The following is a 24,108-nucleotide window of genomic DNA, read 5'->3' on the forward strand; positions in this document are numbered from 1 at the left end:
AGAATACCTTGTTTGAAAATAATTTAGGATGTGGATGCAAGTCTCATTACTGTTATCAGTAATACTTATTAAGAACCAACTCGGAACTTCATTTTTTCTACTGCTGATGATACATTTGTCTGCTTCTCTTTGCAAGGAAACTCCTCAAAAAAATTGTCCATACTCTTCCCAATTCCTGCCTCTTATTCTTTCTCACACTGCTTCCTCTTCGGCTTTCACTACCCCCACTACATCAGACTACTTCTGTCAAGATAACCAATAACCTTCACATCTAATGGTCACTTCTCAGTCCTAATTTTGCAGCAACAGTAGGTCATTTACTCTTCCTTGATAAACCTTTCTTCTCTGGGTTTCCAGGTTACTAAACTTTCTTGGCTTTCCACCTACCTGGTTGGCACTTCCTTCTTATTCGCTTTTGCTGCTTCCTCTTCTTCCAAACTTCTACCATCATTGGTGGGCTTTGATTCTAGGTTCTCTTCTTTTTTTAGCTGCACTCACTTCCTTGGTCTCCTCATGCACTCTATGGCTTTCAACTTAATATATTTTCCAATGAATCCCAGATTTGAATCTGTGTTATAGATGCTTCCCGGAACTCCAGACTTGAATACCCAACTGCTTACTCAGTCACCCCATAAATATCTAACAGATGTTATAAATATGTCTGAAACTGAACTCCTATGAGGCTCTCCTCTCCACTGCCCCCTCCAAAGCCTGCTAACATCTCAGTTGAAAGACACTCTGTTCTGTCAGCTACTCCAGACAAAAACTTTGAAACCATACCTGACACTTCCTTTAACTTCTCTTATCTAATCCATCAGGAACTAAAGTATATCCAGAATCTGATGTTATCACTGCTGTCACCCTTGACTGAGCCACCATCATATCTCACATGATTCATTTTAGTAACCTCTTAATTGAACTTTCTACTTCCAACCCTGTCTTCCAATACCAGTACATCTGGTCTCAACATAGCAAAATGCAAGCAAAATCATGTCCCTCCTCTACTCCGCATCCTCCACTGGTTTCCCCACCCCAGTGAGAGTAAAAGCTAAAGTAATTACTTTTAAGTAGTTTATAAGTTCCTATATTCTATTCTATCCTCTAGTGGTCTCCTCATTCCAGTGAGCATAAAAGCTAAAATACTTACCTTCAAGTAGTTTATAAATGCCTACATGCTATTCCATCTGCCTTTCCATTTACCCTCTGACATTAGCTACCACACCATATTTCTATTACTTCCTCTGCTCTTGCCACACTGGACTCCTTTTTACTCGTACAGGCTAAATGCTCTTGTATTTTCACCCCTTACTGGCTGTCCCTCTACTTGGGAAACTCTGCTATTAATCATGTGAATTGTTCTTTTTTTTTCAAATCTGTCAAAGATAAACACACCTGGACACAGGTGAAAGTTATACAAAAGATTTTTATTCCATAGAGAGAGCTCTGTTCTGATTTGTGCAGAAGTGACTGTCTCTTATAGGAAGAATGGGTTGGACACCAAGAGATATGGGCTCAAGTAGAGTCAGAGAAGTGAATCATTACGTTGTTCACCATAAATGTGATGAGGCTAGCTGTTTTCACTAGCTAGCAATTATCAAAGTTAGGCTCCATTCTCACACTGAGACTTGGAGACAAAGTTGTATCCTCCTGATGATTACATTTTGAAGAAATGATTTTCAGATTCTTAGGAAAAATAACTTGAAGTTATAGGAGATCCAGATTCATAATTGGAATTACTTTTTAAAAAGTAAATGCTCTAAGAAATGAAGGTCAAAAGCCTATCAACAATGGTTGGCAGAAACAAACAGTAAATTCTGTTGGAAGTCCTGGGAATTCTAAAGCAGGCAGACATTTGGAGGTGGGAGATGCAGGTTCTGGGTTCATGTAGGGACATGACTCTATGATGCCATATTAGAGTTTGGTTGTTTCTTAGTATACATATTTGGACAGGGTCATTCTATACAAAGAGTTCTGCAGTTCAGATCTCTTCAGAAATGGTACTTCTTCAATAAAGTCAACTCTCAGCTTAAGTTACCCCCTCACATTCACCCTCAGTACTTGCTTCCTCTTTACCTTGTTCTATTTTTTCTATTGCATGTATTACCTTCTACATATTTATACCTAAATACTTAATATTATATAGTAATATGTATTATAAGTATTGGAATACTACCTATTTAATTTAGCATGCATATTCATTACATAGTCATTATTATCTGCTTCATTCTTATTGGATGTAATCTCTACAACAGGTATTATCTTTTGGGTCTATTTTGTTCGTTGGTCTATCCTCATTTCCTTTATGTGGAGTGTGAGATTCAGACAATAATCAAGAGAAAGTCCCAAGTTCTTATTCTGAAAATCAGAAATCTGAAACTGCCTTTCATCAGAATTGGGGAATCTGTGGCTAGCAGGTTTGAAGGGTGGGTTGGAGATTTGTCATTCAGTTCTGGGTGTATTAATTTGAGATCCTGTATCAGTTGAGCTGCTGTATTTAGGCTAAGTTGGTTGCAGCAAATAACTCTAAAAGTCTTAATGCCTTCAAGCAAGAAGGTTTATTTCTTGCCCACACTTGTGTCCATTGCAGGTCAGCTGTGGCTTTGCAGACTTTATCTCATAATCCAGGCTAAAGAAGCAGCCTCTTTCTGGAAAGTCCTGGTGTTGGGACAGAGTGAAGAAAGAGCACAATAGAGTCATTTGTTGATAATTAAGGTTTTGCTGTACTTTGGATCCAGTTTGAGGATATCTACCACAGATTCATTTTGATGGAGGCTTATTCATCAGTGTTAACAACATTGAGATGGTGGTGGGATCTTTGAGAGGTGGAACCTAGCAGTAGGTCATTGTAAGGCATCAAAAATGGAAGAGATTAATGTAGTTCTCAAAGGGCTGCTGTCAGTTCCTGAGAATGGGTTGTTCTACAAAAAGCAAGCTGAGTCCCTAAGTTTCTTTCACTTCCTGTCTCCTCATGTGATCACTTTGTGAAGTTCCCATCTTTGTGATGCTGTCTATCATGAGGCCCTCCCCAGAGCTGAGCAGATGCTAGTGTCATGTTCCTGGACCTCCGAAATTGTGAGCTAAATAAACTTTTTTTCTTTATAAAATACCCATCCTCATGTATTTTGCTGTGGTGACAGAAAATGGAATAAGACAATTCTCAGAAATGGCTCAGGTTACATTCACTTGCAGACTACTACCATCCCCAACATCAACAGAATAAGGTAAGTAGAATTCCAGCACTGAAAAAGGAAACAAATATTTTGAGCAATAATTGAGTCCTTCAGATACCTATGACATCTAAGTGGCAATGTCATTAGCGGTTGGGTGTGCGAGCCTGAAGTTCAAGAGATAAGTCCAGACTGGAGATATAAATTTTAGAATCTTTAGCATATAGTATTACATTCATGAAATTAGAAGAGATCATCAATGGAATAAGTGGAAGTAGAAAAGAGGAAAATTCCAACAACTATCTGGGAGCACTCAAGCATTTGAAATCAAAGAAATAAGAAATGGTCAAATGTGAACAAGAAAAAGTGTCTCATGAAATAGGAGGATCAAGAGAAAATGGTACCCTGGAGGCAAAGCAAGAAAAGTTTCAAATAGGAGGGAGTGATCAATTATATCAAAGATTGTTAATAGGCTAAGAAAGAGTAAGGTTGGGAAGAGTGGAGGACTTTGGAAAGGATGATAAAAAGTAGTTTTAGGGTTGGGCTTAGAGAGAAAGCCTGAGTCAATCAGCTTAAGAGAGAATGGTAGTAAAGAAATTTAAGGGATTGTAATTCAGCAGTAGTATGCTTACCTAGCAACTGTGAGGCATTGTATTCAGTTCCCAGACCACAAACACAAAGAAGGAAAGAAAGAAAACACAGCAAGAGTCATAGTCTTGAGCAGGCAGCAACCTGGTTCCTAGTTTTTTTCTTTGGATAAGAAATTTGAGGCAGCAAGTATGAACAGATTATTCACAGTGAACACAAGAGAGAAAGGGACGGGGGAAGGAGGGATAGGGAGAAGGTCCACAAAGATATCAGAGACCATGAGCTATAATAGTAAGGAACAGGGGAGGCAGAGATGTTGACAGCTGAGCAGAATGACTGTTGCCAACTCAAATACTTATTATTCAAATTCACTTACTCAGATATCTCTATCCCTTGTACCCTGAAGAATGTAAAGTAACTCACCAACCTTTCCCCACCCATTTCCTGATTCCAATTTTATCACATTTTAGATTCTTACACACTTGCTTCAGTTTCCAATCTTTATATTCCAATGCCTTCAATCATCCATTCATGCACTCTTAAGTTATTTCATTGTTATATTCTATTTACATCTTATACCAGGGACAGATGCTTCCTAAATGTTCCCTGTACTTATTTCCATTAGAATGCAAATTCACTGCAGGTGGGACATGGCTTTCTTTATTATAACATCCAGTCCAGCATCTGGTACACAGTAGGCATGAATGAATGGGTGGATGGATTTTACACATTTAGGAAATGCAAATTTTCTCAATGGCATCACTGGTAACATAGCTAAATAGCTGCTGGTATGTTCTTTTAAGCTAAACTTTTCTTTTTCTGGATTCTCATTTCTCCCGTTGGACACCAAATGAATAGTTCTCTTTTTTTTAAATTTAGTTATTGCTGCTTCAGATATGAACTAATGTCAGTCTTCTGAGGTAAAGCCATTGCTGGCAACGGCCATGAACTGAAGAGGATTGGGGGCCTGACCCAACTGACAACCAAATCTTTTCTCAAGAGCTCTTCTATCAGAAAGAAGCTACTGGTTGTGATACCCTAAGAAGGGGACAGTGGACCCCTCTAGTAAAAGGGATTTATTACTATTAAAAAGAATAAAAAAGAGTTGTAATATCTGGCTACCAATACAGGCAAAAAAAAAAAAAATTAGGTCTCTCCTTTATACCAGGCATCCAAATGCATTTCTAATAACATTAAGTATTTAAATGTAAAAAGATGACACCAAGGAATTGTTAAGGAGTTTTTTTTATTTATTTATTTTTTACATTGGGGAGTGAACCCAGGGACATTTTACCACTGAGCTACATCCCAGTCTTTTTTATTTTTGATTTTGAGACAGGGTCTCATTAAATTGCTAAGTATTCTGCCAAGTTGCTGATGCTCACCTAGAACTTGTGACTCTCCTGCCTCATGTGATGGATTTTTAAAGAAATGTGGGTATATTTATTTTGTCTTGGGGGAGGAAAGAAAGAGCTAATTGCTAAAAATTTATTCCATAAAATAAATTACTGATTGCTATAAAATAACATTTTGTAAAAGTACCTATAAATGCCAAAAACTGCATTTGAAGACAAATGACAGTTTGGGTAAAAATATTTGCAGTTGGGCTGGGGTTGGGTCTCAGTGGCAGAGCACTTGCCTAGCATGTGAGGCACTGGGTTCAATTCTCAGCACCACATATAAATAAATGAATAAAATAAAAGTCCATAAACATCTAAAAATATATTTGCAGCACTCATGAAAAATAGGATTGATAATTCTAATATAGGAAGAGTTTTTCACAAAACAATTAGAATGAGTTGAAAACACCAGTAAAAGAAATAAGAAGCTGATATGAAAGTAATTCATTAAAAGTATAGTCAATAAATATATGGAAAATGCATTCAGTCATTACAAACCAAAGATGTCTAACTTAGATAACAATAAAATGCCATTTTTCTTCACTCTCAAACTGGCAGAAATTTCTTTACATAACAACATCTTTATTGTCATGGCATGAGTAAATAAACTCACATACACAACTGAAATGATGCATTCTACATTCCTGATGACATCATGGAGGAATTTCAGGAGTGAGGATGGGAGAAGATAGGTTTGGGGGAAGTACAGAGCTTTATGAGCTGGAAATGAGGAGCATCCTGGGACTCAGATGCTTCCTGTGTAGCTGACACGAACAAGGATAAGGGACATAATGAGAAAACTGAAGCAATAAAAAGAGAACAGACTCCCTCCAAAATGATGACTCATATTCTTGGCCTCCCTGACTATTACCAAACATAAACAGTCTGTGCTGACATTAAACTAAATCTTCCACTCACACGCTAAGTCCTGTCTCCTCCTGCCCACTCAATAGTACAACTTATGAAATTCCCTTGATATGTCCTATGCCATCAATTTTGTTCTCCTTACTGGATCATTACCATTCACCTGCAAATCTGATGTCATTTCCCCCACCTTAAAAAAAAATGAAAGTTTTTCATTTTTATTTTTGAGCTTACTTTTCCCACCAGCACCTATCTCAAGTATTTGTTGCTCTTTGCAGAAAATCTTGAAAGTGTCCCTGCTACCTCTTTCCAACTTCTTCTGTTTTTTTTGTTGTTGTTTTAATATATATATATATATATATATATATATATATATATATATATATATATATATATAAACAAAACAAAATATATTTTATATATATATATAATTTGTAGTTCAACGCAATACCTTTATTTCATTTATTTATTTTTATGTGGTGCTGAGGATTGAACCCAGCACCTTGCACAGGCTAGGTGAATGCTCTACTGCTGAGCCACAATCCCAGCCCCTCTTCTGTTTGTTGTTGTTGTTGTTGTTACAGGAAATTGATCTCAGGGGTGTTTAACCACCGAGCCACCTCCACAGCCCTTTTTATTTTTTATTTTGAAACAGGGTCTCACTAAGTTGCTTAGGGCCTTGCTAATATGCTGAAGCTGGCTTTGAACTTGCAATCCTCCTGCCTCAGTCTCCCTAATCACTGGGATTACAGGCGTGTGCTACTCAGTGTGCTACCGGCTTCTCCAATTTTTTTCCTCCAGTTCTCTCTTCAATCTTCTTTCAAACTTTTATTCCATCCAAACTACTCATGGAGATGGTAAATGACCATGTTACTAAATTCAATGGTCAATTCTCAGTCCTTTCCTGACCTGTCAGCAGGTTTTTACATATTTTATTGTACCTTCTTAAATTTGAGGTCACTGAATTCTCTTGTGTGTGTGTGTGTGTGTGTGTGTGTGTGTGTGTGTGTTTTCCTTTTAAGCTTGTTTTCCCTTTTCTTTGCACTTCCCCTCTAAGCTCTCAATGTTGGAGAGCCTTAGGGCTTATTCCTTGATCTTTTCTGTCTACATTTACATCCTTGATTTTTTCCAGTCTCAAATCTCCAAATATCTGTATGCCCGTGACTTCTACACTTTGGGGCTCTACTCATATCTTTCTGTACATCAAAAAGCATCCAACTGCATACTAGGTATTTCCATTTAGATGTCCAATAGATGGAACTGCTGATCCTTACTATAAATCTCCTATTCACAAAGATCCAACCTTGGCTGATGGCAACCCAATCTCCACAACTCAATCATTGCAGCTCTAGAATCCTGTCACTCTCTGTTCCAAGTTTCCATTCCCATACGCAGAGTGATTTATGTAACTTACCTGATGTCATTCCCATTAGTCATTCACAACTGGAACTCAAACCCAAGCAGTCTTACAGAAGCCTTGGTTCTTAATCACTGAGCTAAGATACATGCTTATGTTAAATAGCTTACAAGGTAGCATATTTAACATTTGTTAAATATACATAAGGATTTGTAAGAAAATACCTGAAAGGATATATTAGCACCGTGATCTCTGAACAGATAAATTATGGCCCATGTTTTATATATTTTATATTTTATATCTTCATCACTGAAAATATATTACTTTTGTCATAAGGAAAACATCCTAATAGATTTTTTAAATTCAGAATTCCATTATAAACTTCATTTCCTTTAATAATGCTTTGCTTTATAAATAATCTCATTCCAGAAACCTTTGAACTGCTCAACCCTAATGTTGGAAGATAAAAGGCATTTTCAAGCAAATCTCTTGGTATTTGGCAGATGTAGACCATTGAGCTACTACAACCATATGTCTGACACGGTTTTGTGTTTATGTCCATTTTACACTGAGGATATAGAGAGTGTGTTGGTGGGTTTGTCTTAATCTGATAAAATATAATCTCAACAATAGGCATTCCCTTTTCCATACTCCAGATAGAAATTACCTGAACATGAATACTAAAACTTTCCTGGATTTTATTTAATAAAGAGGGATAATTTTATGCTATTTCACCAGTGTCTCAAGAATATTGAATTTTTCCAAAGATAAAGAAAAACAAGCATGAACATGTTGCTCCCTGCTTAAGAAATACAATAAAAAAGGAAAATACTCAGGCTATGCTGTTGTCTGATATGTATATTGGCCGCATTTGTCAGAATTAGTGTGAAATATTTCAGCAAAGGAAGGGAAGCAAAGATTCTGGGGGGTGGAGGAGAGATAGCAATTTCCAGTTTTTGATTATTAAATTGCCTTACTTAGAGCTCTCTTTGAATAAATATTAGCAGGTGGTCCAATGTTCCAACTTGTGGCTCCTTGAGCTTTGTGAAAGGACATTAAGGAGGTCCTGATCTGTTGTTCATAAGTGAAAGCTGAATAAATCAGTTGTAATGGAGAGAACAACAAAAGAAAACATCCCTTCTCCTTATAACAATTTACCCATCCCTGCTATTTCCCTGATGAATTGTTTTGTTTACTTGTCTCCAGAATATAATGCAGATACTTCTGGGGTTTTTTTTGCACAATGCTTTATAAAAAGGCATCTCCTCAAAGAAAACATTAAAAGTAATTCCTTAAAAAAAAAATCAAGAACAAGGTTATACTTGACCTTGGTGTTCCTGATAAAAAACAAATTCAGCATAAACAAAATTTGATGTAATTAATATCATTAATAATTGTAATTCACCTTTGACATTTTATAGTTTTCCTAGGCACTTTCATACACCGAAATTAATTTGATTCTCATAACTATTTGCAGGATATTGTTACCCCTGTTTTAGAAATCGGCCAATCAGGATAATTCTCTTGGTTGATGTTAGAGGGGTCTTAAAGCCCTTTTTAGTAGCACTGAAGGCACTTTCCATCCAAGAGCAACATAAAATGGCTATTATGTGAATCAGCCCACTTCCAACATCTTGAAGTTAATGTCAAATTTCTTGTCAATCTCATACCTGTATGTATTTCCTCAAAATCTCAAAGCCAATACAATCATCTGCATGACTCATCCTGGTTCTCACAGGCTACCCTCAAAGTAAACATGATATCTTTATCCATATCCAAATTGTCCTATGCTTCTTTTCACCTGTTTTCTGCTACTGACCTCCTTTGAAACTTTTTCTTAGAATAAGAAAAGTCAGATTTATCAACTATGTTTTCCAATGTTAACAAGAAGCATATTTTCTCAGGTTAGCCCTTTAAAGGGACTTTTCTGCAGCCTCTGCATGTGCAGCATGGCCAGGGTGGTGTTAGTGAGTACCTTCACAAGCAGAGCTCAAATGGACTCAACGCGCATGTCAGATTTCTGACCTGAACACAAACTCTGGTCTCCAGTGCAAATATCAGATAAGATATATGCAGAAATCCTGGGTGGTGCACAATTGCCACCAGTACCCCTATGTGGGCTGCTTGTCTAACTATACAAGCTTTATCTCTTTCTTCCTCTAGGAGCCAGGAACTCTTATCCATGCACTCTCTCCCTTTGCTGGAGTATAAGCTCCAATATAGCCTCGTTTGGATGGAATTGCTTGTTGCTTCGTGATTTCTATCTCAAATTGAACAGAAAAACAATAACAAAAACAAAAAACAAAACAAAGCTGAACTGGTACAAGAACTAAAACATTTCCATTGTAAAAACCACAGTTTCATTTTAAATACTCTCCTATACATCCTCAACTTCCTCATAGAGTCATATCTTCATCTTCTTGCCTTAGCTGAAAGCTGCTTTTCCTCTAAGACATCGTGTCCCTTGAGGTTTGACAAGCAAAAAGCTGCTGGATTTCCCCACCTCCCAATAGGCTGAGAGATTTGAAAGCAGGGTTGGCATTCTCCTAGCCTCTGCCAGTTCCAGGAGATTCCATTCCTACCTGTATAACCCCCAACATACTGCCCTCTTTTAAGTTTCATGATACAATGGGAAGCACAATCACCACATCTACCAGCTTCTAAATCTCTCCTACAGATTCATATAGAACTTCAGCCCCTGGCTCATGAATGCTGCATATACCCTGCCTGCCATAAGTTGAGATAACTTCTGCGCCCATGACACAGCTTCTCAAATTCCTGGGTTCCAATGCCCTTTGCTTCCAATCCTGACTGACACAACTCCCATGGCAAGAACCTAATGTAATATTCACCTAGTATCTCCAAAAAACCTGAACTTCAGTGATTCCTCACACCTCTGCCAGCAGCTGTTAGCAATTTCAGTTCTCAACCTTTCGTTCAACTCTTTCAGCTCCCCTCCCATATTCACTTCCTTCCCTACCCAGCATACCCCAAAGGCACATCCAGTCCCTAAATTGTTTCTGGGCACCTACCTACAAGATATAATCTTATAGGACAGTCATCATATGTGTGGTCCATCATTAACTCTTATTGCAATGCTCCCAAGTGACTTGTTATTTCCTGTGATTATGCTGATGGGTTAACAGCATGGGCTGGGGAGGCAGACTTCCTCAACTCAAAGCCCATTTCTAACACTTACCAGTGATTTCATCTTTAAACAAGTAATTTAGTTTTTCAGGGCTTCCATTTCCTCATTTGGAAAATAATAATATTAGTGCCTATCTTATGATCATCACAAGTTATTATAATTATTAAAATAATATATGTTATTTTCTTAGACAAGTACCTAGCCTATAAGTGCTCAATGCATATTTACTATAATTTCAATTAAAGTGCTTGATGATGCTTTATTTAAAAAATCATATAACCTAATTAACTGTACAAATACATGCCCAAATCTGAAAAGTGAAATACACTGACAAAAATCCCCACTTTGGGGCTGGGTTGTAGCTCAGTGCTAGAGCACTTGCCTAGCATTTGTTAGGCTCTGGGTTCGATCCCTAGTCCTGCATAAAAAACTAAAGAAAGACATTTTTCCCATCTACAAGTATAATTTTTTAAAAATATTCTCCTTTTAATTCCTTTCCCTACATATTATCAGTTTAAGACTAGAGAAAAATAACCTTATAGGGCCTGAGACTCCATGATAGTATCATATTAACTATTTGTTCTCATTATCAGAATAAAATAAAGTTAACAGACTAATATCTTTTATCCTTAAAGCAGAAATAGCAAGGATGTCATGTGGCCTGTTCCAAGAAGACAGGCTTTAAAAAATATGCAGTAAACACGAAGAGACATCTCACCAAAGAGAAATCAAGGATGACTAAGAAACATATTAAATAATGCTCACCTTCATTAATAATCAGAGGAATGAAAATTAAAACCAGTGAAATAACATCACACACCCTTGAGATTGATAGAAACTAAGTCTAACAGTATCAAAATTTGGATGTTAAACTCTGATAGGCATGCAGATGATGCAATCACTTTGCAAAATATTGTGGTGCTCTTTTATAAAGTCAAACATTCACATACTCCAAAAAAATAAAACTGCAAGCACCTCTGTCTACAGATAGGAGAATGGCTAAACAGAGCAGTAGTTCACATATTCACACATAAGTGAAATATATCTTCAATAACAGCATGAATTAATCTTAGATATGGTATGGGAAAAAAGGAGAAATGTATGCAGTACAGATATGGGTTGCTTAATACCAGGTATACTTTCTGAAACAGGCAGTTAGGCAATTTGGGTTGTAAGAATATCATAGCATGCACTTACACAAACCAAGATGACTACTACAACACTAGGAGATATAATCTTATAGGACAGTCATCATATATGTGGTCCATCATTAACTGAAATGTTGTTATGTGGTACATGACTTTATATGTATTAATCCATTTAATTTTCATAACATCTATGTGAGACAAGTATTATTGCTTTTCTTTTATAGATAAAGAAACTGAGGTAGAGAGTTTAAGGAACTTGTGCTAATAAGTGGAGGTGTCAGAATCTAGATAACGATTATTCTGTGCTTGCACAGTAACATACACTGTACTACTTTGCCTCCATTACCTGTTTCATAAATAAAGTTGTTTATAAAATATTCTTCTTGATTTTTTCCCTAATAAATCTTCTGCTCTACATCACCACAATGTGTTAGGCCTGGAGAATCTAGTTAATCACATATTCTTGCACTCTTCTCGGAACCCCATTACCAAAGTGCAAAATCAGTTGATATAGTTTGATCTTTGTTCAAGCAGTCTTCTGGTTGAACACTTTTCTTACAGGTATCACTTTTAGAAACTCAGAATGTGATTCATTGCCAATGCACTAAAACCCCGAGGCCCTAGAACTATTTCTCAGTCTACATTTTTTAGAATGCTAACAACTAAGAGACTTGAAAATGAAGGAATTCTTCTCCCATGGGCAGTCATTCCCCAGAAATGCCTTTCCCAGAATTCTTCAACCATACTCCCTAAAATTCAAAGAGAAGACTTCCAGAAACTAGAGAGAAGATAATTCCTTCTTGAATCAGATAATTCAAGACTGATGCTTATGAACCTATGCTATCGCATTGTGTAGGGGCCAGGAGAAGAGATCTGGGAATACCAAATCTGTATTTTATTCCAGCTCTCCACATAGCTTGGAACATTGGACACATCCTTTAATTGCTCTGGGACTCATTCCCTTCAGTAATGCACATCAGTTCTGTTCAACATGATAAGCATTTATCGAATGACTCTTACAGGCCATACACCTAGCCAGGCTTTGGGGATATGAGGATGAGTAAGACTTGGTTAACCACAGAGGAGCTCCTGACCACTCTGGTATCTTTTTTCTAGAGTGGAGGATTGGGGATCGTGATGCCTGAGGTAGTAGTGAAGCAGACTGTGGGTATGAGGCAGAGGAGATATTGTAAAGAGTGGGTAATGCTAGCACACTATTGTGGTTAAGAGGGCAGCTCTGGGGTTAGTCATAACTAAAGATAACCTGGCTAAAACCCTCCGTAGTTCTGTGTTTTCAGGAAAGTTTCCTAACTCCTGAAGAATCAGTTTCTTCTTCTCTGAACAGAGATCAAAATTTTCCCATTTTTCTTCTGAGGATCTAATAGGATAATGCATTAAAAAGGGAAGAAGCAAAGTTAATGCTAAGTAAATGTTGCCTGTCCTTCTCCTGCTCCTCTTCATCTTCATTATTAATATGTAAATTGTTCCTCAGCAAGGCATTGTGATAGGGTCTCAAGACCAGGCAAGGTTCTACCCATCTGCTTTGCCTACCTCTAGCTTGCTATAAGAGGATGTTAACTTAGACATTTCTTAAAGATGTTGACTATCTTGAAGGGATGACTAAACTGATTTTGAGGAGGCTATTTTGAGATATTCTGAAGTATGAGGGGTAAGTAATTCAGCATAATCTTAGCAAGAGAAAACACTGTTTAGATAAGGTGGAAGATGCTGTTAATGCATTATTAATTTGGAAAGTATTTAAGTGAGAAATAAAAATAATGCTGAAGAAATTTAACTTGATCTAAAAAAATTATAGCCCAGAAGTTATAAAGGAAGTGGTTGATAAATCTGACTATGAAGAAATGGTAATTAATATATATATATATATATTTAAAAACCTCTTCATGTGTGAAAAAAACATGTATTTTAAAAATACAAGTTAAGAAAAATCTTTGCAATATAAATGACAAAGGGCCACCTGTGACTATAAGAAGAGCAGTTATAAATCAGTAAAATGGTGATGAACAGCTCAGTAGAAAATTGGATTAAGGACATTGATAGTCAATTTTTAAAAAAGGCATATTCATATATAGTACATATGGGAATAGGTTCAACCTAATTCATGACTAAGGAATGAAAATTAAAACAAGTTACTATTTGAGCAAAGAATAAAAAAATTGACAGAATCAGTATTGTTGAGGCTGTGAGATAACTGCTTACCTTACTCACACAGTGAGATAACTGCTTACCTTGCTCATAGCTCTGGGCTATAATTTTTTAATATTTTTTTGGGGAGGAACAATTGACAATATCTTTTAAAATAAAAAGTGCATATATTCTTTGACTCAGTGATCACAATTATCCTACAAATATATAGAATATTAATGGACAAAGCTCTGGATGAGGATATTCACTAAGCAATATTGTAATAGTCAACAACAACAAAAAAGTCCATTAATGAAGGACTATTTAAACCATGATAGACTAATGCAATAAAGAATGAAGTCTACATATACTGATAAAAAATGTTGACAGTATTTTATTAAATGAAAAAGGCAAACTGGAGAACAGTGTATGTAGTATGCTTCTGTTTATATGAAGAACATATATATCAGCTTATTTATGCACAGAAATTCTCTAGAAAGGAACATAAAAACTTTTGTGATTATTATCTCTGAGAACATAGGGAAGGAAACATTTGCCTTTTACTGAATTCTCTTCTATGCTATTTGAAAATATTTCCATGAACATGTGTTATTTTTATAAGAAAAAAGATGAGACAAAGCCTTAGTTAAAATATCTAAAGAGCAAATGAGAGCAATTGCAATATATCTGAAAATAGTTTTCAGCATTAAATAAGTTGCTATCTTAGAAGATGAAGCCTCCTTTGTAATTGTCATATCATTAGGTGATCCCTCCATTAGAAGGAGTAATTGAATAATTTGTAAATTTAAAACCTAGTAGTGGTGACATTATACTATTTAAGTGCTTTAGTCATCATACAATCATGGAGTGCTTATTATTATATTACAGATAAGGAAAATGAAGCACAGGGAGGTTAAATAACAAAGCTAGTAAGCCAGCTACTAGCTAGTAAGATCTAGAGCTCACTTTCAAACCTAGGACCTCTGGCTATATAGAGAATCCATACCTTAACTGCTATGCTTTGCTGCCTCTTGAAGTCTTAGAATTTTTTTAGCTTTACCTGTGTGATCTAACTATAGGATCTGCCAAAAGAGACCCATGTCATATATCCACAATTCTCTGGCATACTTCCAGGTCAAACCTATCTACTTTTCTAATCCTTTATAGAATCTAATAGAGAAACAAGATGCTATAAGGAATAATACCGGGCCTTGTTAGGTATGGAGTAATAATGAGACCTTTTAATAGCTCTCAAGGTCAATACAACATATCTTTGTAGATATGTTATTATTTTTTTAAATTTAGTTTTCAAAGATAAAAGGGCTTATCTCAGTTGAGATCCATCAGACATGGAAGAGTTAGGTGCCAAGCACTACCTGATTGGGTGAATTCCAATGTCTACAGAATAAACCAGGCATAGTAGTGCATGCCTATAAACCCAGCAAATCAGGAGGGTGAGGCAGGAGGATTACAAGTTCAAAGCCAGCCTCATCAATTTAGTGAGGCCCTAAGCAACGTAAACCCTGACTCAATATAAAATTAAAAATGGCTGGATTGTGGCTTAATAGTCCAGCATCCCTGGGATCACCCCCGGGTACTTAAATAAATAAATAAATAAATAAACCTTAATATATATATATATATACATATATATATATATATATATATATATATATATATTTTAGATCTGCCTTATCATCAGCTACAGTTTGAATCTAGAAAGGCTCCCCAAAGGCCCATGTATTGAAGGCTTAGTTCTCAACTTGGTGCTACTGAGAGGTGGTAGAAACATTATACGTGGGCCCTAACAGAAAGTTGTAGATCATTGAATGTAGGCCCTTGTAGGGGACTTTGAAACTATGGACTCTTCCTCTTTCTCTTTTGTTCTGGGCCTTGAGGTCAATGGGATTCCTGTGCTACAGATTCTCTTCTTTGGTATACTGCCTCACCATAGTTGCCAAAGCTACAGGGTCACTTAATCATGAGTGGAAACCTCCAAAACTGTGAGCCAAAATAAAGTTTTTTCTAAGTTGGTTATCACAGGTATTTGTTGGAAAATGGGAAGCTGACAATTATATCATCAAAGCTTGTTAAAAGTGAATGTGTATCTTGAAGGCGTTTCTTGTTTTCCTCTGGGTTATGTTAAACTAGATCAGGGTTGCCTTTTGTAACCCTAGAAGTGAAGGGCTTGATCAAATGTGGGCCCTGGTCAATGGGTAAATAAGACACAACTGAGGCTATCTAATAGTCTCTTTTCTATGGTTCTTGATTACCCTTCATTCTAACAGGTTGATATAAAAACCTTTCTACATGTACACATAAGTTCTCTAAGTGTACATGTGGCCAGTGGGCATACCAGCTGGCACACTTGGTAAGGACAATTGGTCACTGAATGGCCCTGTGAGAGGCATTCTCAGTAGTTCCATCACTTTGAGACCAACTGAAAAATACTATAAGCACTGTCTTTCTTTCTTGTGCTCCATCATGCATGCATTGTGGTGAGTGCCTTGAGCAGTGGAATGTCCTAAATAGGCACAGAACATGTGTGATGGCCACACCAGGAAGACTTTACATGAAACAAGGTCTGGCACTAGGATAAATTTTCTAGAGATTAGAGATGGGGATCAATAGTCTTATGAAGATTCAATCTTTCAATATGGAAAGACTCCCAGATTACTCAGCTCCCTGATTTCTTTACAAATGGAGCTCCTAAATAGTAAGAGACATATTAATACCTTAAGTGGGACCAAGTTACATGAAGATCTGTAATGGAACTAAATCCAAGTGTTTGGAACTAAAGTTCTCTTTTGGTGAGGGATTTGTTGTCTCATGAAATAAGAACTGGCAATAACAGCTGATCTAGAGTTGTGCTAAAAGTTAGGGCTCAATAGTAGAGTACTTGCCTAACATGCACTAAGCCTTGGGGTTTGATCAAAAAAAAAAAAAAAAAAAAAAGGCTGTGTTGTTCAATACATAGGCAGTTATTTAAATTTAAATAAATTTAAATTTAAAAAAATTAGAAAACTCAGCCCTTCAGCCATACAAGGCACATTTCAAATGTTCAACATAAGTATGGTACTTAGTGTCTATAATAAAATGTCTATAGTGAAAATCTGTGGAACATTTCTGTCATTGGATGTTCTACTGGGCAGTGCTAATCCAAAAGAAAGACAAAAGTTCCAAAGATATTCTATCAAGAAACCCCATTTTGATGTATTGATGGACCAGATTGTGGAGTTCCTAAGTACCACTAGAAATTCTGAGATAGAAGAGAATAAGGACGTTTGAGTTTGGAGTGACTGGTGAAGCCTGATTTTCTAAGCTAACACACCTTATGTTAGTGGGTCACTTTGGATAAAGTGTATAGGCAAGGAGGTGAGAGCAGAGATGTGATGCCCCGAGGTTAAGGTTTCCCCTGAATGAGGCAGAACTTGTCATGATTGGGCAGATAGAAGTGGTCAGAGACACTTCTTAAACTTCCAGAGGGTCAAGTGGGGTTGCCCTTATTTTAAAGCTTCTGGAACTTCCTTTGACTTCTGACCTCTTTACCTTTCTCTGCCTGATTAAATCAGTAAAAATAGATTAGACACCCTAAGAAGAACATCAAAATCTTAGCACTCTTTTTTGCTTTAAGAAATTCTAATGCCTTCCTCAGAAGTTCTCGTTAGTCTTGTTTCATTTGTCTCTAAAACTTTAAAAGGAACCAAGGAAAGGGAACTTAAATCAAGAATGGTAGTCACAAGTTCAAGTGTCCCTGGTGGTGTGTAGCATTGGGATGCATTTAAATAATTTCCAACAGATTCTAAAAAACCCTTTGGTTGCCTCCTCCCACCCGTTCTTACTTAGATATGGATTTATGAACAAGATTGCTTGGGGTCTTCATCTTTAGGAGCTAGATGTCAGAAAATTTATCAGAGGGTAAAGTGACTCTTGTAGAAATTAGGAATCAGGTTGAGTCAGATGTTAAAAGAAGGTCATTATTCACAGAATAGCTGAAAGGATTAAGAACAGAGAAGAAACTTGATAGAGGAAGCCCAGAGTTGTCTTTAGTACCTATAATAAGAGCAGTTTCCATGAACTGATGGGAGAACAAGGAGAGGGTGGCTACCAGAAATTAAGAGGGAGTTTCCAGGGCAGCAATGAAAACATAAGCTCTGAACTTTGTTTAGTCTTGGATATTTCATCACCTCTCACAATACGAAAAACTCGAGTACAGTTATGCTTCATCAAGTTGTGTACAATGCATCAACTTTGTAGATACTGCACTTTTTACAAATTGAAGGCCTGTGGCAACCCTCCATTAAGCAAAGTCTGTCAGTGCCATTTTCTGGACAGCTCGTTAATCATTGGTATTTTCAGCAATAAAGAACTTTTAATTAAGTATATACATTGTTTTAAACATATTGCTACTGCACACTTAAAAGTCTACACAATTCTGCAAACATAAATCTTATATACACTGGGAAATCAAAAAATTCTTGTGACTTGCTTTACTACACTGGTCTGGAAGCATACTTGCAATATCTTGGAGGTAGGACTTTACCCAATAAATACTTGGTAAATGAAACCTCAGGAAAGAAAATCACACTGAATGCATAAATTCCTTTATTGAAAATATTGGGATAGCACTGCATTACATATAGTCAATATCCATAAATGAAGGGCCACACATTTCTGATTGGACAATACTGTTTTAAATAGAGAACACAACATTTGGATATGCTCTCACAAGTATAGTATCATGGACTAAACTAGGTAAGAGTGAACTATATGCAAAATGAGCATTTTGTTTATTAATAGCATATGGTTGCAAATGGCATACATGGTAAACATGATCATCATGAGACATTCCTGATATCTCACACCAACTTATTTTTAATAAGCAGATTAAGATTAAACCGCCAATATGTTTGTCAAGAGTTCTCAGTATGAAAACTGGATAAAAAGTATGCCTAGGCTATGGATTTAAATTTTATAGTATTCCTTTAAATTTGCATGGAATGAGAACATAGCACAATAATTGTTGATCTGATAAGAGGCCATTGGACAGTTTGTTCTCTTACAAATAGCCTAAAATGGGGAACTAAAATAAGAGAAATATTCTAAGAACTGCTTTTTTTTTTTTAAATGCAAATATGTAAATACTGCTTGTTATAAATTTTTCCTTTCAAACATCACTGTGGAAATAATTTGTGACATACCTCTTCTCAGCTTTGGCTATTATTTAATTTTTTTCCATTAGTAGTCTTTGGTTTTCATAAAAGTCTAGCAATTAATAATAATAAGTTTTTTTTATAAGGCTTTATTATTATATTTTAATAAAAGAGGTTCTTTGATGTGAAAATGAGTTCACATTAAAAAATAGGTTTTCCTTTTTATTCCAATTTTGGTATAAATGCATTTCTTTGCATTTTTTTCTCAAATAAGAGTCTAAAACCCAAGACAATTGGTCCAATTTGATATTTTTTCATCTGATTTTTAAAAAAGCAGAAATTAAAACACTCCCTTTTAAAATAGAGGCCTGCTCATTAATGTAAACGTGTGGGGGAGAAATTGTGCAAAAGAACACTATGAAAATAAAGTTTTTGTTATCAACACATACGATTTTATAAGAAACAATTTTTTTTTCAGAAGCAAGTTTTGTTTTAAGTCTGGGTTCATAAAGGTTTCCATTTCTATAAATGTCAAGAGATGGTATATTCTGCTTTACATGAATATGTTCGGGTAATTTAAAATGTACCTTTGTAATCATCAAATAGAAAGCTGGCCTAGGATGGCACATGCCTGTAATCCCTGTGACTCATGAGGCTGAGGCATGGGGATAGCTAGTTCAAAGCCAACCTCAGCAACTTAGCGAGGCCCTAAGCAACTTGGCAAGACCCTGTCTCGAAATAAAAAAAAAAAAATAAAAGGGTTGGTTGGGGATGTGGCTCAGTGGTTAAGTGCCCCTGAGTTCAATCCCTGGTACCAAAACAAACAAACAAACAAACAAAAAAAAAAAAAAACCCTGACTATTTCTATAGTCAAATCAATAAACATTGGTAATGGGCTTTTAAAAATTTAGAAATATATATACTGCTTAAGACCTATCACCCTAAACAATCAGGGCAAAAAAAAAAAAAATCAATATAAAATTATATAAATCAAACAGACTTGTTCCCAAAACATAGCACAAAATGTATACATTTATTTATTTTAAGATTTGTCATATTAAAAGAAAAAAAACCTGCCAACATATTTTAGACAATACACTAGAAATAATAAATAAAACTGTTTTTTAAAAAAATCATATATTCCCTTTAAGTGCTGTGTCCTTTTAATTTTTCTGAATGAGACTAACCTTTTCCATGGCAAACAATAGCTGTACATTTTGCATGAAAATTTATGCTGATAAATACACAAGGCATGGATATATTTCCACAGTATCTTTTTTTTCACAGTTACCAAAAATAAAAATTGCATTCAACTCATATAAACACTCCAATTCCTCACTGTATGGATTTGAAAGAAGTGGAAGAACAAAGTCTTTGAACAATCTGGACTTCAAATTTCTTTCTTCAGTGTCTGCCCTCCACACGTACCTTTCAGGATCATTTTGCAACGTGACCATGCTCTGAGATGATGGCAGAAAGAAAGCATTGTGGGATGAGGCAGCCTGTGCTGGGGCTTCATTTTCCAGCCAGCTTTAGGAGGGCTGATCCAACCCAGTCTTTTTAATGTTATATTTTAAGGCAGTCCAAATTTCACTCAAATGTCCACACTTCTAGGTCCTGCACAATGAAGTCTTCCTTTTTGGAAAGAATGTCATTATTGAAGGTGCTGCATGAGTTGCTTCGTCCATGGTATAAATCAGCATCTAGCCATAAACCAAATCTTCCCCTGAAAACAAGTTAAAGGAAAAAAAGGGAAATACACTTAGATCTTACATGGCATATTTTCTGTTCTCCCTTGCCTCTTCTTTCCTTTATGCCACAGACAGTAAAAACTCTAAATTGCTTGCAAAATAAAGGCCCCTATTCTTTCATTTTGATTAAATGACCTGTTTTTCCTAAAAGACATGGGGTAGTCATTTCTCAATTAGGTACATAAACAAATGATTTTTATCTTTGAATCTTAGTGTCATGTGTTAGTCCACTATCCTAATTAATTAAAGTACACGAACTAGCAAAAAAATCAGCTGACACTGAGGTTTTGGTTAACTGGATCAAAACAGACCTTCACAGGTCAAGTGGTAAAACAATGACAAAGAAAACCTTACCCTCCACCACCAAGTTCTAAAGAACTTATGTCTCCATTGATAAAATATGAGTTTTCTCCACTCCACTTAAAGACCTTGGGGTAGAAAACAAAACAGAGAACAGACATTTTAATCGGGAGAAACAGCAAACAGAATCTTAAATAGAACTATTATGTGGAAGGGAGCCACCCACCTCCCTTTGATGGAGAAGGCTCCTGATTATCAGACCTGGCCCATACAGAAGGAGATCTCCAAAGTGTAATAAAGTAGAAAGGACCTTTCAGTTACATGCTGGTATAATCTGCATCCCCTCCCTGATTCCCACACTTCCAAGGCCAGGAACCCTAAGCAGTTTGTGTGCTACAGTCATGAAGTGCTGACCCAGGCTGAAGTGAGTTCATAAGTTCATAGGACAGTCCTTGCCACTCCCACTACTGAGGGGTCAAACATTTCCCCCATCAGGTACCTTGAAATTAGGGCTAAATGTGTAGAGAAAAGTTTCGCCTGTGCCATAATAGTGGTCACTGAACTTGAAGGGATGAGTTGCATATGCTCCAAAAATCTGTCAAAAGAAAACAAATGTGTACTTTCAAACCTAAGCCTCCCATAGAAAGGCTTTCTGAAATATTATTTTTTTTACCCAATCTTGTTTTAAGATGTAATTATACCTCTTCCAGCAAAGATTTTACTAAATTGGAGCTCTTGAGTAAAAAAGACAACCAAATAAAAGAATCCACCAAATGTCCCCATTTTTGATTGGAACCCAAGTGGCCAGGCTTCCTGGTATATGGAAGAGCCATCAGAGAAATCAGAGAACTTGTTTGTTCAAGGCCCACAGTTGCTTCAATCTTAAAAGACTGCCAAAGTCTACTACAGAGACAAATTTCCTTTACAACACATTGGGAACATTAAACAAGATGATGATGTGTCTTGCACACAGAAATGCCTGCGTGGAAGAAAATGGGCACATCTCTCATGTGTTTTATAAGTAGAATTATGGCCAGACATTCCCCAGCAGAAATAAATTTCCTTCCCCTTGATTTGTAAGAACAAGTAATTAATATGCTTATTGATATGCTTAATAAAACTACCACCTAAACATGATGATCAATATATTTTAATTTGAGATAACTTTTAATGAAAAAGTAACTTCATAATCCTATGTGCTTAAAAGGTGAACTACATGTGTTTAAATCAATGATTCTTCTGCTTTTTCATACTGGGAAGGATAGGTAAGTTATATGAGGAACAGCATTTTCAGAATATGTATGGCCATAGCCTCAATACTTGCAGGGATATGGGCTGGCAGTGGTGAGCATATCTATTTTAAAAATGTCTCTAGGTGATTCATGTATATCTTCTGCTTCAAATCCCTCTGTAGAAACATTGCTTTAAATGAAGGTTATCTGAAAAATTTCTTAAAAAATTTTAAAAAATTATTTTAATGTGATCTAACCAAGGTATGCTCTCTTCTTTACCAATTACACTTGAAATACTAAATATTGGGTAGACGAAAAGTCTAGAAACTTTCTAACCAATGTTATTCATACTTCCTATTACCACATTTTTCTGTTAAGAACAAAGAAAAAAAACATTAAAATTCTGTTTCACTTTCTTCAGAGATCTTTCAGTAACAGTACTAAAAAAATAACACGAGGTATCTCTTTTTAAATACATGATGCTAAAATATGATAAGATGGGCAATAGCCATATGTGGAAAATGGGATCATTTCAGACAAATCAACAGAAAAAGATATCCTTTCTCTCTGACCTCTGCAGGATTCTAAATAATTGTATTCTTTCTTAACTATAATTTTTTTTTAGCCAACATGCAAATTCATTTAAGGACGTCGATATTATTATCCACTGGATAATACTAGGAAATTATTGTGATTTTTTTTTTTTTTTAGATCTATAGCACTGTGGCTATATAGGAAATGTCTATTGTCTTTTTTCCTGTTCATTTATTTAGGAAGAAACTCCATCAAACAAGTATATAATGGTATTATTGGATCTATGTCATATAAAAATGTAATATTTTTAGCAATAACAAAATAAACTCATCTACAGAAATATATTAAGACAATCAAAAATGATAAAATGAAGGTTAATATAACAAAACCTATAAATGTATATTTCTTCTTTTTTTCTCAACTATAAAATGTAAATTAGTAATCATAGCAATTTATTTTTGGGTTTGGATCTACTATATCAATGTGTAACAAACAGCACTACAGTAAGTGGAGAGGTGTAACAAAGAACCAAAGAAGTGACATTTCTACACCTCAGTAAAATTAGGTTAGTAAAAATCAGGCGCCATGTTACTTGTCTGATGATTGTTTTCTTGTTTTCAACAATGATTTGTGCTATGAATTATTCCACAGTCCAATTCAGTTACATTTAGGTGCCTTTGCAGGGACAGTTTCTTCGGCCAGTCTATGGAGTTTATCCTGATTCTCAGAAGATTCTCCTTAGCTGTCTTTTTTCCAGGTTCTCTCTAGTAAACCAGACTGTCTAGTTCAGGTTGTTGCCTTCACAGGACTACCAGCTTCCTTTTCATTGTTCACCACCAAATTTTTCATTGTTTTCTAGAGTGGGACTTGAACTTCCCTATACTTATTTAAATAAGTTTCTTGGAGATAACTTCAGAGCTCTGTTTTATAGCCTGACTCTTCCCCTGTGAAAAATCTCCAAGTGACTGCTCTGGAGCTCAGACTAGACAATAGCCTGCTTTTCTCAGAGGAATAATCCTGCGTTATGAGCAAGGTGCTGGGCAGAGGCAGTAGGCTGTGGTCTTGGCTTGCCTCGCCTATGGTGCAACTTCTGACCCATGAGCCGAAACAACAGGACCAGAAATCTCTAAATTCAGCCTGCCATGCCATCAAACAGCCCTGTGAGCAGCGGCTGGATGGAGGAAGAGAGCTTCTCCCTGCCTTTAGGCCACACTTGCCTGGATTTAAGTCTCCAATACACAGATCTCAGGTAGGGAATAAGAAGTGCTGGGAACCTGCACTTACAGGGGATACACCACGGCTGGGAGAAGAGGGAGTCATC

General features: G+C 36.2%; 1 protein-coding gene across 4 annotated transcripts in view; it reads right to left on the reverse strand.

Moving 5' to 3' along the window:
- Positions 1–18,404: 18,404 nt before the first annotated feature.
- Positions 18,405–24,108, reverse strand: part of Ncoa7 (nuclear receptor coactivator 7) — a 148,441-nt gene continuing 142,737 nt past the window's right edge. For all 4 annotated transcript variants that reach the window (XM_076858280.2, XM_076858279.2, XM_076858278.2 and 1 more), the window contains 3 exons: positions 21,521–21,616; positions 21,076–21,149; positions 18,405–20,696 (listed from right to left, as the gene is read on the reverse strand). In XM_076858280.2, the coding sequence (XP_076714395.2) occupies positions 20,561–20,696; positions 21,076–21,149; positions 21,521–21,616 (306 nt within the window). In that variant the 3' untranslated portion in view covers positions 18,405–20,560. The remainder of the gene's footprint in view (positions 20,697–21,075; positions 21,150–21,520; positions 21,617–24,108) is intronic.

The sequence above is a fragment of the Callospermophilus lateralis genome, chromosome 6, assembly GCF_048772815.1.
Source record: "Callospermophilus lateralis isolate mCalLat2 chromosome 6, mCalLat2.hap1, whole genome shotgun sequence".
Lineage (NCBI taxonomy): Eukaryota > Metazoa > Chordata > Mammalia > Rodentia > Sciuridae > Callospermophilus > Callospermophilus lateralis.